Here is a 17731-nt window from a genome sequence, read left to right as displayed (position 1 = left end):
CAGTGGATGTGGGACTCTCTGTTCTGGCCTGACCACCTGTGGCTGTGCTTGTACTGGAAAACCTGTATTGGAAACAAAAGAGTTAGAGAAAATACATTTTCTTAAATGTTATCTCCAGAGGTTGGGAAGTGCGGGTGAAAATGTAGTGATACTTCATGCATTTTAATGAATAACAGGTTCATAGGTCATCCCCATTACAAAACATGTTTTGAATTTTTATGTCTCTTTTCTATAAATGAGTATTTTTCACTGCCTTAATGAGTCTTTCTGTTCCGTTTGGCTTCGTCTCAGCATGCAAGTGTAATGGGCATGCCGACACTTGTCACTTTGACATGGATGCATGGCTGGCATCGGGCAATCGCAGTGGTGGTGTCTGTGACAACTGTCAGCACAACACAGAAGGGCAGCACTGCCAGCACTGCAAGCTGGGCTTCTACCGTGACCTCAGGAAGCCCTTCTCTGCCCCAGACGCCTGCAAACGTAAGTCAGCAACCTTGTACTTCTCAAGTAGGAACATGCCAAATGAAAGGTGAGATGTTCTTGCCCCTCCTTGGAGCAATCTTCTGCTTCAGTGAAGGACAGCGAGTTCTTTGAATTCCCTTTGTGATACTGTTTGCAAAAAGAAGTGGTGATATTTGCAGGGTGAAAGTCTGCAGATGCTGTTGACAAATCTATCCTAATGATCCCTGTAGCCTGAGGGTAGGGGAAGAGAAATGATTCATTTGCTTTCTCCTATTGCTATTTTTGGAAAGGAAAAGTTGCATCTTTTCTTGTGGCATGTTCTCCATGTTTGGTGATTGCTGCAATCAGAATCAGGTTCCTCAGCCAGCAGGGGTGCAGCCGCTAAGTAGCATCACCCACCAGTTTGTGTTCACAGCAGCAGCAGGTGGGGATGGAAGGACAGACAGGAACACAAGTTAAGTGATAAGGTTAATTATCATAATTCCATAAAGTGGGACACTAAGGAGGCAAGACTAAGGGCAATGAGTCAGGCACATGTGAAATTAAATCTTTCCAAAGCAAGGAAGCAATSCAGAAGCCACATGCCCCAAGGACCACTGTGAGGATGGTGACTCACCATGGGGGACTCCAGATCCCCAAATCATGCTGAGCAGATTACCCTAGTCAGCTAAATATGGGTTGCAGACATGCCCTCCTCTCTGAGCCTAGCACCGCCCTCCGGCTTCACCACATTTCTCCTCACTCACTGTGAGGGGGACCTTATAAGTGATGGAAAGAAATCTAGCTGACACCCATGCCTGTGTCTTTTGAGGAGACACTGAGCACATCTCTCTCCTCTCAAGGAGAAGTATCTGCATGTAAGGGAAGACAAAACCCTTCTGCGGTGGGAAGCTGCCCCCTTTGCTGGGAGGGTGTGTGAGATTTCGCTTTGTTCTTTGAGGTCTGGTGAGAAGCAACGGCTTTTCTCCCACCCCCCCTTGATGCATATCATCCTCGGGAGATTCCCAGCAATGCTACCGCTCTATTGCAGAGGTCCTCCTCCTCTCCACCTTTCACTCATTGCAAGAAGGAGCAACACAGCTGAGCCACCTGTTTTACAGCCCTAGTTCTCTTTATGGAAACAGAATTGACCACAGTTCTCCATTGCTTCTGTAAATAATTATTTCACTGCTCTAGTATGTACACCATTATTTGTTTTAAACAGTGAATTTAATGATTTTTTAATGTTCATTACCTACTTGTATACATCAAAGTTCTAAGTCTCCTCTGAAACATCAGATGCTTTCCCTCCTCAATTAGAGCCAGAACTTAGGCAATGAAATTTTGTTTTGGAGTCTCATTAGCAAAAAAAATGGTTTAAGTCTTGCATTTAGACCCAAAGCAGAGGCTATATGGTTTTTTCTAGGTCATGGATTTATCCATGGTGATTAAAAAAAAATAATAATTAGTAGGATTGACTCCTGGTAGATAACGCAGGACAGAAGACTGAAATAAATTCTGCAAGGAACTCTGAAAAATCCTTGTACTGTGGTTCTGCTACCTTTGCTAGGGTTGTGATTCCTGATATTCTTTCAGTGCCAGCTCCCCTCAGGGAATAATATGCACCTTTCCGAGGCCACTGAAGACAAGTGAAGCTTTGGCACTGAGTTGARTGCAGTTTTCTGGACACCTGAAAACACCAACCTTCACCTTGGAAGCTGTAAAAGTGTCCTCTATCTCCTTTGTCACCTCATTCCATCCATTGAGGGGATGGAGTTTCACAAGGGGCTCATTCTAGGTTTATCCTTGTGCCAAAATGCCCAGTCCATAATCTGTGGCTGTTTGCAAGGTCCAAGGGGAAGCCAAACAGCACTTCCTGGGCTGGCCAGCACAGAGCCTTCTTCCTTGCAAAGCCAGATTGAAACAAGAGGTCTCAGGACATATTGCTGCTTCCCTTCAAAGGGAAGGCTGCCAACCCTGTGTGCATGTGCTTGTGTGCAAGCTATACCATTGCTAATGAAGTCAGGCAGTACATCATGTCATTAGCTATATGTTAGCCAAATTCTAGGGTTCTTGATTAAAAAGTTTCTCTCAGCCTTTCTGAGCCAGAGGAAACTGTGGATATTAGATGATTAATGGGTATTCTTGTTGACATATGCCAGTGCTTGGTTCTCTTGGCTTTCTGCATTCACCTCTGAATCACTGGCCCATGGCACTCCACTTTGCACATTAAAAAAAAAAAAAAAAAGTGTGTGCCTTCATTACTATTTAATGCTACAATCCAGCTTTATGGATCACTAGGTATTCATGAACTCTGGTATTTAAAAGCCAAAGGTAACATATATTTAACAAGAACTGTAAGATACTCTTGAGTATAGTGAGAAAAAGTTTACATTTATTTACTTTCTGCAATAAGTACATCGACTTCATTGCTCTTTTTTTTTTCTGCATTTATGAATTATGGAGCATGATGCTCCCTCAAGTATCTGAGGAAGACAACTTTTCCTAGCACAAACTGAATTCCACAAACATAGGGATTATCTGAATGCTTTCTTTTCAGAGACCCTGTTACTACAAAGTCACAGATGATTTCTCTCTGGACTTTTCAAACCCTCACAAATGCCTCCTCCCTAAGACCCCTTCACCTCTCCACTTCTGGTCTCCTGCTGCCAGGATTGCTCCCTGCACCCAAGGACCTGGCATCTCACAGAAGAGGTGGCAGCTGCAGGGCCGTAGACAATGACTAATGACTGTTAAATTAAATTATACAAGATCAATTACAGCCTATGCCTGGAACATTTCCAAGGACCATGCCATGGTCTGCAATAACAAGGGACGTGCGTGGAGCCCTATTATTCTTTCTTGGGAAGGCCATGGCATTGCCTGCTTGCTTCTGGCTCAAGACACCGTTATTGTTCAACCATGGAAAATTTAAAAATACCTAGGTCAAAGTAAATAAAGAAGTTGTTAAGCCATAATCTTTAAGAATACTTTAAAGATTCTTGTAGGCAAAGAGTGCTCATAATATTTGCTCAGGAGTAGGTGTGTAGCTGATAAAATAAGACGTTCTGATGTTTAAAACACCAATCTGATTACTCTTTCCCCCCACCATACCTATGAGTCTTTCTTTACATCCTCATGAGCTTTTAAGCCTCAGCTACAGTACAAATGTAGACAATAAAACTGAGTTTTATAATTGCCCAGCTTACTTTTGCTGTTCAGCTGTAGGGTTTTGAGAGTAAATATTTGTCATTTCCAAAGGTTGGCTGGCAGCAGAAGAAATCACAACAGTATCACCAATCCAGGGCAGGGAAATTCAGTTCTGCTGGCATCACACTCACTGATTTTCCATCCCAGTCAGCACATGCAGTACCAGGACTGGCTGCTGTTATTTCATAATGKGCATGCAAGTCACATGCAGAATATTGCTGTGTAGTACAGGCTGGTAAATTGGCATTTTTAGTGATGCTGCTTACAAATCACAAAGAAAGCAAAAAGGTCAAAGAAAGCTTGTGGAAGGTTTTTCTTGATCCAAGGCTGGTGCTGCCCCATTCCTTCTCTTGCAAGAGCTCCCTTGGCCGTGGAAACCTCCAGCCTCTCTGATGAGGTGGCCACCAGCACGAGACAAGCGCTGTGCAGAAGCCTCACAGTGAGAGCCTTACACTTTGCACTTGTGTGTCCACAACRAAATACCATCCAGCAATGTCTGTAGCTGCTTTATCTGCTGCTCGGCTTCTCCTCTCACCTTCCCGGACATGGGTCTCCTACTACCTGTGCTACAGTGAGGTGCAGATTGTGTGGAAGGAGGAAAATGGGGTCTAAAACCAGCACAGCACAGCTGCCCTTGAGGGAGCAGTAGCTCCAGCATTCAAACATTGTATAATCAGTCCTGCGGTCTTTTTTTTCCTGYGCTTGCCATAGTGTGGGAGCACTCCATCCTGCTTCCATGCATTTCTTTCAAATGTGGTACAGCATGTTCACATTTGGGCTCTAGAGCCTCATTTCTATGCTTTGTGCATAGTGATGGGCTTCATTTTATGTCCGGATTGCTCAGCAAGTTCCCACTGTAGCCCACCACAAATATTTCCCATGCTGAAAATTTGCCACTTAGTGTCATCTTGGGCCTTCACCCAAGATCCGAGAGCAAAAACCTTCAATCTGCAGGCCACCGCTGGAAAGCAGATTGATACCTTGATGCCTCATTATGGGGCAGCCAGGAAGGATGGGATCCATGGAAGTGGCTATGCAGGCCTGCTAGAAATTATCAGTCTTTAAAACACATTTCTTTGTGACTTTCATTAAAAAATATAGCCAAATACATTCTCATTTTTAGTTGTCTTTGTAACTGCCTATGAGTTTGCTTCTCCTTTTCATCACAGCTTTTGTAAATTTAATATTCTTGCTTCACCATAGTGTTGCCACCGATRTTAAATTTTCTATCAGAAAAATATTAGTGTAAAAGAATTGTCTAAAACATGAAAGCTCCAATCTCAACAAGGCTGTGTGTAAAATTCASCTGAAACCTGACCAAAACAGGGCCAAATCTCTTGCTGAGCAGTGGGTTTCTCTCATTGATTGGAGGAGAATACAAGAGCCTTAAGTGCTTGATATTTCCCCTGAAGGGCCTGAGGAATGCCAGAAATACCCACCTGATCTAGTAAGAAAAGAGAGCATTTGGCTATATGTATCTGTCATGGGTTTAAACCTGATTTTTCCCAATCCGAGTCACAGCACCAAAAATGTCGTTTGAACTTGACCAAAAGCCAAAAGCACTGCACCCACGACATTCTCTCCCTTCTCCCTGCCCCCACTGGAGAGGCCAAAGGGAGAGCAAAAGCACAATTAACATTAAAATTTGTGGCTTTCAGATAACATAACATAATTGWGAGAAAGATATGTATATGGTCCAGAAAATGGTCAGACAGGCTGAATAACTTAAGTTGCAAAATAGATTTATTACTAAAAACTAATAAGAATACTACTGCACTGGGGAGAGGAACAGAGATAGGGAAAAATAAAAACGGACATTTTAAGATACCTGTTATTCTTTCCAGGAACCTGTCTCTTTCTCAGGTCGTCCCTCTCCACCCCCCATGTTTTCCCACACACACAGGGGACAGGAATGAAAGTTTAACATAGATCAGACTACTCATTACAGTTATCATCCAGCATCATAGGAGAAGAGTTCTTACAGCTCCAAGCYGTGGAAGGTYGTTTCCCAAGAAACAGTCAGTGTATAACGGCAAGGGATTCTTTTCTTTACCTTGTAAGAGAAAGGAAAGAATGTTCTCCAAGGCCAAACTGCGTTGTTTCGGCAGTGTAAGGCCACTATCACAAATCTCCCAGTCGAATTCAGCTTCTACTAAGCATCCACTTACTTCAGACGTGGGGTGGGGGCACCTCTTCCCTCCCCACAGAACACAATTTCTTCTAAGCKTCAACTCGCTTCAGACGTGAAGGGGAGCCAAGCCTCTTCCCCCTTTTTTTAGGCTTCTGATCAGTTCAGTCTAGTCCTTAAAGGCCAGGTTTTTCTCAGAGCAAGGTCGCTCTCTTTTCTATACAGGTCTCTCATTGAAGAARTAGTCCTTTCGAGAACAGCTTTTTTTCTCCATGTTCGAGAACCACAGCACAGCACAACAGTACCTGTCTTCTCCTTACTGTGAGCTTGGGTCTCCATTTTTTTCTTACATGTCCTCACCCTCCTGCTCTGTTTTTCCTCAATGCATCATACTAACRACCTAAAGACTACATGGCRGCCACCCCTRTCTTGTTTTGAATTCTTCTTAAGTACAAGACCATACGTCATCACAGAGGTGTAACTAGACTGTGCAATTGGCCCAGGCCTGATGAGCAGCCTGTCCATCAACCTCAGAGCCACAATGGATTGGCTCTAAAACACAGGGGATAGGGCTCCTTTTGCTGGAGAAGAAGGAGAAAGCTTCTAGAACTTTGTCACAGGAGCCATCTCTGTGGTTTCTTGGTCCCATCCCCCCACCACCAAAAATTGGACCAAGTAAAACCAGGACAGTATCAGGTGTAAAACACTTCACAGACTTCAGGAGAAAGRTATGCAAGTCTCAATGCACGATGTTGAAAACTATGCTATTAAAGGCACCAGAGTTCACAGCCTGCAGCTACTTATGCAGTTTGTGGAGAGACTTTCTAATCTTTAAATTTTATATAATTATATTTGTTTGGGAATGGAAAGGGTGGGGAAAATTTGGGGATTACTTTGGCAAAGATGTTGGAATTATAGTCACCTCAAAGTTAACTGCCAATATTAGTCTATCCTTTAATATTTTGAAACTATACTACAGGTACGTCAGATTCCTGAAACCACAAAAATGTCAGAACAAAACTAAATGTATGTGTACAGCAATAAGTATTTTAAGAGAAAGAAAGGTTGTGTTGCCTGTAGTGGCTTTCTGGCTCTGTTGCCTTCACAGCTGCAAAGTAGAAAAATTTTAGGTATTAAAATTTAGTGAAAATATTCCCTACAGAGAAAATTTTCTCCAGCAACCAAATTTGTATGTAAATGAAGCTTTGGGCAAAGGTCTTTCAGCAGAGATTTTTTTGCCATAATGCATAAGGCTGACTGTACCATTTCCTACTCAGAGAACCAAAGCCTGAGGTGAGAAGAGAACAAGTCACCCAGCTATAGGTGCTGGGGGTCACCACATTGCCTGCTGACCTGGCCAGATGGTCAGAGGTTTGCCTTTGATAACTGTATTTCTGTTCTTTGAAAATATTGACATCTTTGGGGGAAAGTAGTCTTGTAACACACATAAATTACATTTATGCAAAAAAAAAACCCCTAATGAGTAGGTAAGGAAAACTTCACACTGCCTATTTTAGGGTGTCCTTTCTGAGGATCCCARTACACTTCTAGTGCATTGTTCTGATGCAAGGGGCTGTCAGGGAGGAAAGAGATCATCTGGCATTTCTGACATATTCTGCAAACCCGTGTCCTGGACAATATGCAAAAGCACATCTCTGAGCTGTCAGTTTCATCATTCCTCTTTTCTAATGTTTTTAAATGATGGCTTTAAAATTAGACAGAGTGGTACTTTTTGCTCAGCCTCCACTTAATTTAAAATTACTGTTCTGAGTGGGGTTTTTAACGTCCTAGATGCAAGACAGTTGTTATTACTTTAAAAAGCAGTTATGCTCTGATTCATTTTTGCAATGAAGCACCCGCAGCTGCTTAAACATCACAGTGAGGCAGATGGCATCCCTGGGTATTTGTCCAGATTAGAGTCCAGACGCTTCAAGGACAGTAATAAAGGCCTGTTTGGCAAAGCATAACATGACACCAGGATTGGTTGTYTAATTAAAATAGCTCACAACAATTAAAATTATACAGATTCCAATGGGAGACTGCTCAGTTTTATGTGGGGCAGGGAAACAAAGGCCCAGAAACCCCAGAGGTATCCCCAGGCAGAAAGGTGGTTTCACAGGCATCTCCTGCACCTTTGTGCTGCAGATTCTCTGTCTCTCACGGTGTTCCTCCCCTGCAGCTTGTTCTTGTCACCCCGTGGGATCAGCCGTGCTCCCCCTGGGCCCCCGCACCTTCTGTGACCCCAGCACTGGTGACTGCCCCTGCAAGCCCGGCGTGGCAGGGCCTCGCTGTGACCACTGCCTCCCTGGGTACTGGGGCTTCGGTGCCTATGGCTGCCGCCCCTGTGACTGTGCACGCAGCTGTGACCCCCACACCGGTGACTGCCACAGCAGCAGGTGAGTTCGGGGGTCTTGGCTACCCCCTCCCAGCCTCACCGTACCTCTGTGATCTCTGTTCCAGGGAAGACACTATTTACACGTGGCAAGCCGGCTGGAAAGTATCCCTTATGTAAAATACTTAGGGTTTTGGTATGGCCAAGTGGGGGTAGAGTGGGAGCTAAGGCTGTGGTTCCCCTGGGCACCTGGCACACCGTGGCAGGGCACCAGCAGTGTTGGACTTTCTGCTCTCAGTGCTGGTGTTAATGTATCAGGCATTTTCCCTAAACTTCACGGTTGTTTCCTCTTCACAAGCAAATGTTGACCTCAGGGACATTTGAGTGAGAGGAGACCAAAGGCTTAATATTTCAGCTGTAACACAGCTTATGTTGACTGTGTTGGGTTTGGAATCAAGCTCTGACTTTTAGAAGATGGCACATTTTAATAATAGCCCACTTTCCAAATCTGAAATGTTGCTTTTTTTACCAGACTGAAGATATTTATGGCACATAAATCCCTATAACATATTTYAAACCCAAAATGGATTCATGATACTCTCTGACAATACTCAACCTGTCCTGCCTCTTGCATTTACCATTGCCAAGACACGCAGTYATGTTGTGCCTGGAAGATGGGTTGGTAGTGGCCCTGCTTTCTGCTGGCTCCCACAGGAAGGCTGATCATCTCCCTTTCCCCTCAACAGCTCAGATGTGACCTGGCACAATGAAGCACCTCCTTTCCAGGCAGTTCTCAATGAGAGTGAGCCCACCTGGAGCTGGGAAGATGAGCAGGGCTTCTCAGCACTCCGGCATTCTGGTAGGACTGCGGCTTTACGTGTGTTTCACCTGCCCAGAAGATTTAGTCTTCTGCCCTGGCTTGTAGTTAGCATCCTGGCAATTGCAGGGAGAAATGGACATTGCCCCACTAACATGTAGAAGAACGTTCTTGTGACCATCTCCTCCCCTCCAAGAGCCAGAGGAGCCTTATGGCTCATCCCAGCAATGCAAGGATGTACAAGCCCATTAGACAGGTGCACCATGCTGAATTCCTGCATCCAGCATTTAGCTCTTGGAAGGCATGAATCTGATGTTCCAGCTCTGAATTTCAAGGCTGAATACCCTCATATTTTACTTGATTATCATGTTTTAAAGGCATGCTTATATTCCCTAAAACTGGACAAACCAGCAACTCTCTTCAGAGGGKGGGGTTTGCCACTTCACTAGTGAGTAGTTAGGGGATTTCTAACTCAGAATTTATTTCCCTGATACCCACAACAATTTTGGTCTTGGTTGCAGCTCATGATGCAATTTGAGATGGTCTAGCATTTGAGCTTCAGCTGGGGAAGTTATTTCCCTCCTGCGTTCCCAGCCTGGGGGAGGTGGGTGCTGTGTGAAGTTGGTGCATTACAGGCTGACTCCATGGTGCAGCCTCAAGCTGTCCTTCCTCGCAACTGCTGCATGCAAGCAGGCAAGCATCATTTCCTCCATTTCCAGAGAGTGGCTTGATAACATCTCGAAGATACAATAATTGAGTTAATTGAGGGGAAAGCTCCACCATTTGTCTGGGTGACTTCATTTTGAACATAAATAAGTATATCATGTTATTCTTTGTTCTAAGATCACGGAAGTCATTAATCTGCCTTAGCCTCTGCAACATTTCCTTTTAAAATTTTGTCTGGTACATTATGGTGTGGAAAATACCACAGGGAAAGATACGCATGTTATTTGCATCCCAAGGCAAAATAATAAGGCCTTTGTTTCCCTTCTCTTGTAATTGTAAACAAGGAGTAATTGCCCTTGGACTAAGATTCTGTATTCACTCTCAATCTGAAAGTAGTTGCAAACTTCTTTTTTTTGCGTGAGGCTCGTGGACCACTTGAAAAACCTGTGGCAGTTCCTGGGCTCTGCCTGTAAATGCTCCTGTCTTTGAAACACAATCCACAGCCATTTGCTTCTTTGTTTTTCCCCAGGTAAATGCGAATGTAAAGAGCAAGTTTTAGGGAATCCGAAGGTCTTCTGTGGGATGAAGTACACCTATGGTGAGTCATGGGTGAGGGGGCTGTAAAGGGAGGTGCTGCAAGGCAGTGCAAAAGTGTATATAAAGAATGAGAGGTGCTGTGTGCGCACCACTCCATCCTGGCAAACACATGGGATCCTTAGTCCAAAGGCAGATCTTTGATCAAAMTGTACAGGTATCATGGTTCCAAGTCAAGGTGGGTGAAGCATCTTGTTCTGTTACCCATCTGTCTTGCTATCAAAACACCGTTGTACAAAAATCATGGAAGGACGAGAGCTAGAAGTGTCCCTGGGAGGTGATCTAGATCCAAGACAGACTGTAAAGCACTGTTACCAAAAATGGGTCACTGAAATGCTGTCCAYAGATGAGGTGCCCCAGTCACGGTCTAGAAATCACTATATCTGAATGATACCAAACATAAGGAGGGACAGTGATYAGCACTCCATGGACAAAACAATTCCATCAGCTACTGGGAACTTCCCCCTGTCAATAGACAATGTTGCAATGGGGTCATGTATATTGTCTGTGTGTCTCTTGGATTTAAATGAATGAGAAGAGGCACTTTGTTTCCCAAGACCTCCCTGGTGCATGCCGGTGAACTGCCTCCTTCACAGTGTAGCAGAGCAAGGAATGCTCTCTGCAGCACTCCCTTCCTTCACAAGGTATTTCTTGCAGGGGTCTCTTGCACCTGTTTTGTCTCACAGTGAAGTTGAAAATGCACAGAAAGACAACCCAATATCTCTGCAGGCTGCAGAGCAACCYATGAAGGGGAGTTCAAGAGGCTGCCAGTTGTTGAAATGTAGCCCTGGCTTAGTGATATTAAGAAAAAAWTTGATTCTGTTCTGCTTTGCTTTCCAGCCACGACAGTAATTGTGTTTAATCTTGTAAAAGATAAGAAATTGAAAAAAAAAAAAAAAGGTCACATAACCTCCAAGTTCATAAATCTTATCTAAAGTGCACTCAGGCTTCCACCCCTTTCATCACCCAACATGTGAAGGTGTCAGCTAAACTAGAGAGATAGATGAATTACGGGGCTCATCATGAGCTCCAGGAGGCCACACTGTGAGAGRCTGCCCTGAGCTTCCCCATGTGAATGCTGAATAAAGCACCACCATTTGGGAATACCTATGGATATATCTCCACCAGGATAGGTTGGGTGGAGAAACTGAGCCCTGAGCCTCCACCATGCAGAGGCTCAGCAGTGGAATGCCAGGTGGTGGGAGCATACCTGTGGGTATGAGAGAGCTCAAAATACTCCATTATTTGCCCCAGTCCCCACCAATGTCTCACTCCCCTCCACTGAGTTTAGATTTGGCAGTTCTGCAAAGCAAGAGGACTGGCACCTGAGTGGGATGAGGGTAGGTCTTCACACCCCTGCCTGCTGCCTGGGCTGCCTGGCCTGAGGCCATCAAAGCCTCCAGGTCCATCCCTAAATCCAGTTAATTTTCTGAAGTGATAAGGAGACCGAAAAGTTTGCTGAGCTCTGGAGAAAATGGAACCCTCAAAAGCTGTGAAAATCAGGTCATTGTACCTCTGCTGCTGCCCTCATGACAGTTCCAGTAGCCATGGCCAAAAAACATGGAGCATTTCTGCCCGTGGGGATGGGGATGCTGCTTTGCGGCAGCTGCACTGATGCTGGGCTCACCAGCAAGGAGCACTGGGCTAACTCCACTGTAAGGAAACAATTCTCCTCACTGTTTCACCCAGATACCCTCATGAGACCAGGAAAAAAGAGCACTGCAAACAGTTTTGAATTCTTGTCTTCCCAGTGATAAAGACAAAGATCTTGTCAGCTCATGACAAAGGCTCCCATGCAGAAGTCGGTGTGAAGATCAAGAAAGTCTTGAAATCTACAAAGCTGAAGATCCTCCGGGGCAAGAGGACACTCTACCCTGAATCCTGGACTAACAGAGGCTGCACTTGTCCTATCCTGAATCCTGGTAGGTTTGACTCCCTGACCAGTACATCCCCACTACATACACACAGGTTTCATTCCCACCCCTCTACTCCATCATCCCAATGAGCTGAGATTGTAGCCCAGTGCTGATTAAAAATTGCTTGCTGTTATATCACTTGGATTCCTATAGCAATCTACATCAAATTGAAATTTCATTGAGAAAAACTTGGTTCATCCTATGGTCTTTGAAAAATATTATTCTCTTTATGTAGCATGGCAACAGTCTTCCAGTTTTACCAGTCTCTGCTCCCAGAAGGAGGGAGGTGCACATTGCTCTACAATTGCATGATATATCTTTCAAAGCTAAAGCTAATTTGAATCCATAAAAACACATTTAMATCTCCATCTTGATACTGTACTGAAGTTATAATCTAAACTCAAGGGAAGATTTCTCTTTAGGAGTAACATGAATTTACATCTACAAGATTTGGAAGAAATTTTCTTATACAGTGAGAGGAGAGCTCCACAGTTTTTTCCATCTTCTTTCACTGAAATGAAGTATAACCAGTGGTGGCTAAACAGTGTGTGCAGTCTCCAGTATGGACAAGGACATGCAGATTCAGGGGTTTCTTCCACAGAGCAAAACTAAGCTCCAGCTGACACACCTTTCTTTACAACTCAAAGATATATGAGCAGTTAGGAACTAATTCAGATAAAGGGATTTCTTTCCGTAAGTCCGATACACTACTGGGAAATGGGCAATCAAAGCATTGACTCAGATTCTGAGTGCAGCACTAGGAACTAGAGGGTAGGGCTGCCTGTGAGGCCAGATCGTGCAGAAGGGTTATTCACTGTTGAGGTGTCTGCAGTCTTCTCTCCTGTCCACAGGGGTGACTGTCTGGTTTTGAAGGCAAGCTGCCATGATAGCACAGCTGTCGCAAGGAAGCCTTGTCAGGTGCAAAGGTCAGATGAATCAGCAGCATTAGGTAGGGCTCTACTGTTTAAGTGCWGTAAGACTTTGGATATTGCTGGAACACTGTAAATCTATAATCCAATAGATATAGCTGTTTTATTTTTCCGTATGGAATGGAAACACAAGCAAGAAAGCCCACATGCAGCTGCTTTAATAGGAACCTGAAGGAATGCAGTGGAAGCTGTCCAAAACTGTGCCTGCAGGGCAGCCCCGCACCTGACACCCAGCTTTGCCACTCCATTAACTTCAGAGGAGCTTCACTGATTTTCCCCTACAGATGAAAAGACAGCATTAATCACAGAATCAGTGGAGGTCTCTTAGACAACAGCAGAAGGGTGGAGATGCAACTTTCTTTAGTGGTAGTCCAGGTGTCTGACACATCAGGTGTTACTCCCATGTTACTTYCTTGCCAGCTCTCATGATTTACTCTGCAAAGCTTGGTATTGTTTTGAAAAGCAGCTGCTGGTCCCATGAGTATAAATTAGTCTCAGCCTTCATGTTGAAAAGAAGTTGTGAAGTTTGGTGCTAATAGGAAACTTGAAAAACATCTGTTGAGTGAATCTTTAGAATTCAATAATGTCAAAGAGGAAAAAAAAAGAATCCCAGATTTTTTTTTTAATTCACTGTTTTCTTTAGCTACCACATTCATTTCTGAGTGGCTTGCAATACAATATTAGCAGATTCAATCCTCTGTCACAGTAAGAGCTTATGACCTACAGGTGAATAAACCAAAAACATCTGGATGAAAAGTTAAGCTGACATAAAACAGTTTTCTGACATACAGCTATAATGGAAATCACATCTCCAAAAACATAGCGGAGATCAAAGATACACGAAAAGTAAGACAGATGTGGTTTTATTCTGTTTTACAGAGGTAAAGGGATACCAAAAGGAGACTAGGCTCTTAAAGGGTCTGACAAGAAAACTCCAAGCATTTATCAAATCTGTGGGCTATTTTCATATGAAAAATGTACTTCAGTTCCTACAAGGGGAATCCTTCCACCATCTTTGCATGCCTTCTGCTCCACACACACCCAGAGAGGCAGATTCTACTTCTGGGGGGGACACTGAGCTGAAAGATKTAAAGGCCTCAGCCATTTGCAAGGGAACATGAGCCCTTCCATGGCTGTGCCTAGCACAGGCACASAGAGGCAGAGAGCAGCCTGCCGGAGCAAAATGCACAGCCTCAAGTCCTAACTTGTGGCATCTCGGTTATTTGACTCATTTTAATTTTACAGTTCTGAAGCATTAGGTTGAAAATCTAGAAAGCCCTACACAGTCAGCAACTATGGCAATATTTGCTTGCCTCTGAGTGTGCATACCACMTTTATCTCTCCAGGGAAATGAATTTAGGAACCCTTGAAAAGTGATGTTTATGATAGCAAGATTTGACTTGGCCAAAATTAATGTCTTGTGAAGGGTGACGCTGCCACACATATATCCTGTGTTTACTTGGCAGAGGAGTGGATGTGCATGCCCAAAAACTCAGATAAAATAGGAAGCAAATTGTATTGAAATAATGAAAAGCGTGCTTGACCTTTAACTTGGAGGCACCCACCCTTTATTCTGGGCTGCAAAATGAAAACCCAAGACAACACAATCGGACTCCTTGTGGCCAGGATGGAGCGGGGTGACTGAGAGCACTGAGGGAGCCCATCTCCTGTTCCTGGTTTGCATCAGCACGTGGTGCTCCTGAGACTGGTGCCAGAAGGAGTGGGTACACGAGGGGTCTAATGCTGGCTATACCCTAAATGTGCTCCAGTAGATGCTAACCCCGGCAGGGAGCTCCTCCTGCCATGGAAAGTATTATCCTCCTTGTTATCCCCACTTATGGCACATCTGTGGCCCATTTAGACTGTTTGGATCTGTGGCAGTGTTTCTTTAGCTACTTCACGCCAAAACCTGGTTCCAAGCACTCTTTAAGTCATGTCCTGAAAGTCAAGTCCAGACCTGGATGCCTGAGTCAAGCACTTCAGCAGGGCACTGCAGGGAYGAGCTCCAGCCCCTGCTGTCATGTCTCTACAACATCTGGCAGCCGCAGAAATTAGCAGTTCTCTTCAGCATGACTGCCACTCCTCCAGGCTCTTCTAGGGTACTTGAGCCAGCACATTTAGTGTTGCATTTCATTGGGGTCTGGCAGGCCTTTGCCTCCAAAGGGCCATTGGCCACTCCKAGAAAGACTATCCTGCACTAGACTATCCTGCACTGCTCCATTCCTGGAATTTGCTGAACTCATTTCCAGACCCAGATTTATTCAGGGAGTAGTGAGGCAGATGGCTGCCAAATGAATTTAATAGCAGTTCCCAAAAGAGGTATAAAAACTTCCAGTGCAGCCCCCAGAGTTCASCTTTCATTTATATTTAGAAGCTAACCAAGTCACATTTTGTGTACTGCATCTCACTGACAGGTAGCCAGAGGGGTCATTTTTCCATAGATACAGATAGAGCTATAGATATATAGATATATGAGAGAGTCAATAGGTATAAATATTTCTTTGTGTAAGTGCTTTTTTACATGTGACTAGRTATCCAGGCTGACTGTGCAGCTCAATAGGCCTCTTAAGCATGGTACTGTGCAGYCCCTGACTGCTTTGCTGGTTTGCAGGCTTGGAGTATCTTGTGGCAGGACACGAGGACGTCCGAACGGGCAGACTCATTGTCAACATGAAAAGTTTTGTCCATCAGTGGAAGTCGTCACTTGGAAGAAAGATCTTGGAGATTTTGAAAAGAGACTGCAACTAGAGGTGTGCAACTACCTAGGGCATTTCTTTATGCACAAAATGCAACAACCTCCACAGAGAGAAGACCTCTAGCWTGAAAACTGGAATGTAAGAAAATAGTGCCAAAACATGTAGTGAGGCTTTCAGAGTTGTTGAGCTGTCTGATTTAACCCTTTCTGGCCAATGTGCTTTCACTTGCCTATAGCTTCCTTATCAGGGGTTCACCTGAGCCCTGCTCATCGTTRCGTTGAGGGAAACAAAAGGAAGGGCGGTGGATGCTTGTCTTGCTCCAGTGCAGTGTTGGAGGAACTCCCATGAAGCCACTGATCACCTGAGATTAAATTGCCACCCTGGAAGAGCTACCACTGAGACGCAAAACACTGCCAGTGCCACTAGCGTGGATCCTGAGTGACTTCCAGAGGCTCCCAGAGGATGCTGTGGGGAAGGCAATGGCCACAGTGGTGGGTAGGGGCTGGCACCAGCGTGGCAATGACACCCACTTGTTAGAAACACCCCCTTACAGGTCAGGACATGGCAACCATCAAAGAGAATTGGGTGCCACTTGCTCTTAACCTGTTTGCCCTGCTGAAGGTTTCAAGGGCTAGATTCTCTGCTGATGCTGTTGAGGACGGACTCATGCTGGAGTGAATTAATCCCTCTGCCTTGGCACAGGTATGATGCAGGACAGAGGCCAGCTCTCCACCCACTGCACGGCTGCAGGGAAGAGCTAGCTGCAGGGGGTGCAGCGGCTCTGAGCTTTTGTCCTTGCAGTGTTAAAAAATGAACCTAGCCCTAATRTAAATATTTCATTGTATAAAGCACTTTACTACCTGGCACTTCATGGTGCGGGAAGTCTAATTGTRTTGGGGAAAGAAGAGTTTGAAGGTGGCGTGTGAAAAAAACTCCCTGAAACAGAAGCACTCCTGAAGACCCCCCGCAACTGGACGGCATTAACAGTATAAAGGGAATGGCCAGCCTGGCACTGGCCACTCAGAATATCTGAGGATGCAATCTGAAAGATAAAGTATTTGCACTGAAGTCCCAGCTTCAGACCAGCACTTGGACCTCGTGGGCAGGACTCCAGCAAGACTTTGCAAACAGAGTGAGAAGAAGAGACTTTGAGATTAAAATGCAATTGCCAGAGGAGAAAAACTCTGRCTGCAGGAAAAGGAGTGGATGCAGAGAATGGAAAGGACTTGCATTCACATATCACAACCCTGCGATTCATGGTGGGCCTGGAGTTTATTTTATTTTTATATTAGTATTTAAAACTGAACATTTTATTTGTTTTCTTCTTTGTTATTGTTTGCAATATATACAGCCATTATACTTCCTCATTAACACCTGTATGAAATATAGCACAGTTTACTGCAGTTTTCAGCACTAAAATGTATCTTTTCTGTTAAGTATCTTTAAACCACATTGCATAGAGTGTATTTTGTTCGTGAGTGTGAAGGGAAAGAAGACATACAACATCAGAAAAGTCACAAGTCTACCAATCCACTTTATGTATGTATTTTTCTTTCAAGGTCCTGTGGACTCACAAAAAAAGATACTATTTTGGTAATTTGTTTYTGTATCTCATGTATGTAATAAATAATAAATATAATATGATTTCTTCTCTGTGACCACTTATACCAATGGCAGTAGGGTCTTCATGCCTGCACTGCAGGCATCAAAAAAGAGAGCACAGTAAATATTGCACTGGGTGAGGGGAAGCTGCAATGAGGGATATTTCTCTCTCTGGTTGGGAGGGGGGTAAAATTCAACCCCTGGTAAAAACTGAAGTAGCATGGATGGCTCACAAAAATCTCATTTCAACTCTTGTTTTGGGAGGTTTATAAGCTGGCCAGATCCTTGCCTCCACACAAGCCTGAAGGCTGAGCTGCAGAGCAGGCACTTATGAGAAGCATGTCACAAATGGCAGAAATAAGGTTTGTTCCATACATTTGAAACTACTAAGGGGAAAGAA

The 17731-nt window shown here is 44.3% G+C and overlaps 1 protein-coding gene across 3 annotated transcripts in view; it reads left to right on the top strand.

Annotated features, from left to right (window-relative positions):
- The window catches only part of NTN4 (netrin 4), a 48341-nt gene extending 30947 nt beyond the window's left edge, over positions 1-17394 (top strand). For all 3 annotated transcript variants that reach the window (XM_057387121.1, XM_057387113.1, XM_057387105.1), the window contains 6 exons: positions 292-480; positions 7959-8175; positions 8858-8970; positions 10124-10192; positions 11940-12110; positions 15645-17394. In XM_057387121.1, coding sequence (XP_057243104.1) covers positions 292-480; positions 7959-8175; positions 8858-8970; positions 10124-10192; positions 11940-12110; positions 15645-15781 — 896 coding nt within the window. In that variant the 3' untranslated portion in view covers positions 15782-17394. The remainder of the gene's footprint in view (positions 1-291; positions 481-7958; positions 8176-8857; positions 8971-10123; positions 10193-11939; positions 12111-15644) is intronic.
- Positions 17395-17731: the final 337 nt, after the last annotated feature.

This window comes from Malurus melanocephalus, unplaced genomic scaffold, assembly GCF_030028575.1.
Source record: "Malurus melanocephalus ecotype Western Australia unplaced genomic scaffold, MMel_1.1 scaffold_17, whole genome shotgun sequence".
Taxonomy (NCBI): Eukaryota; Metazoa; Chordata; class Aves; order Passeriformes; family Maluridae; genus Malurus; species Malurus melanocephalus.
Note: the sequence above shows the minus strand (reverse complement) of the source record. Positions and strands in the feature narration are given on the sequence as shown.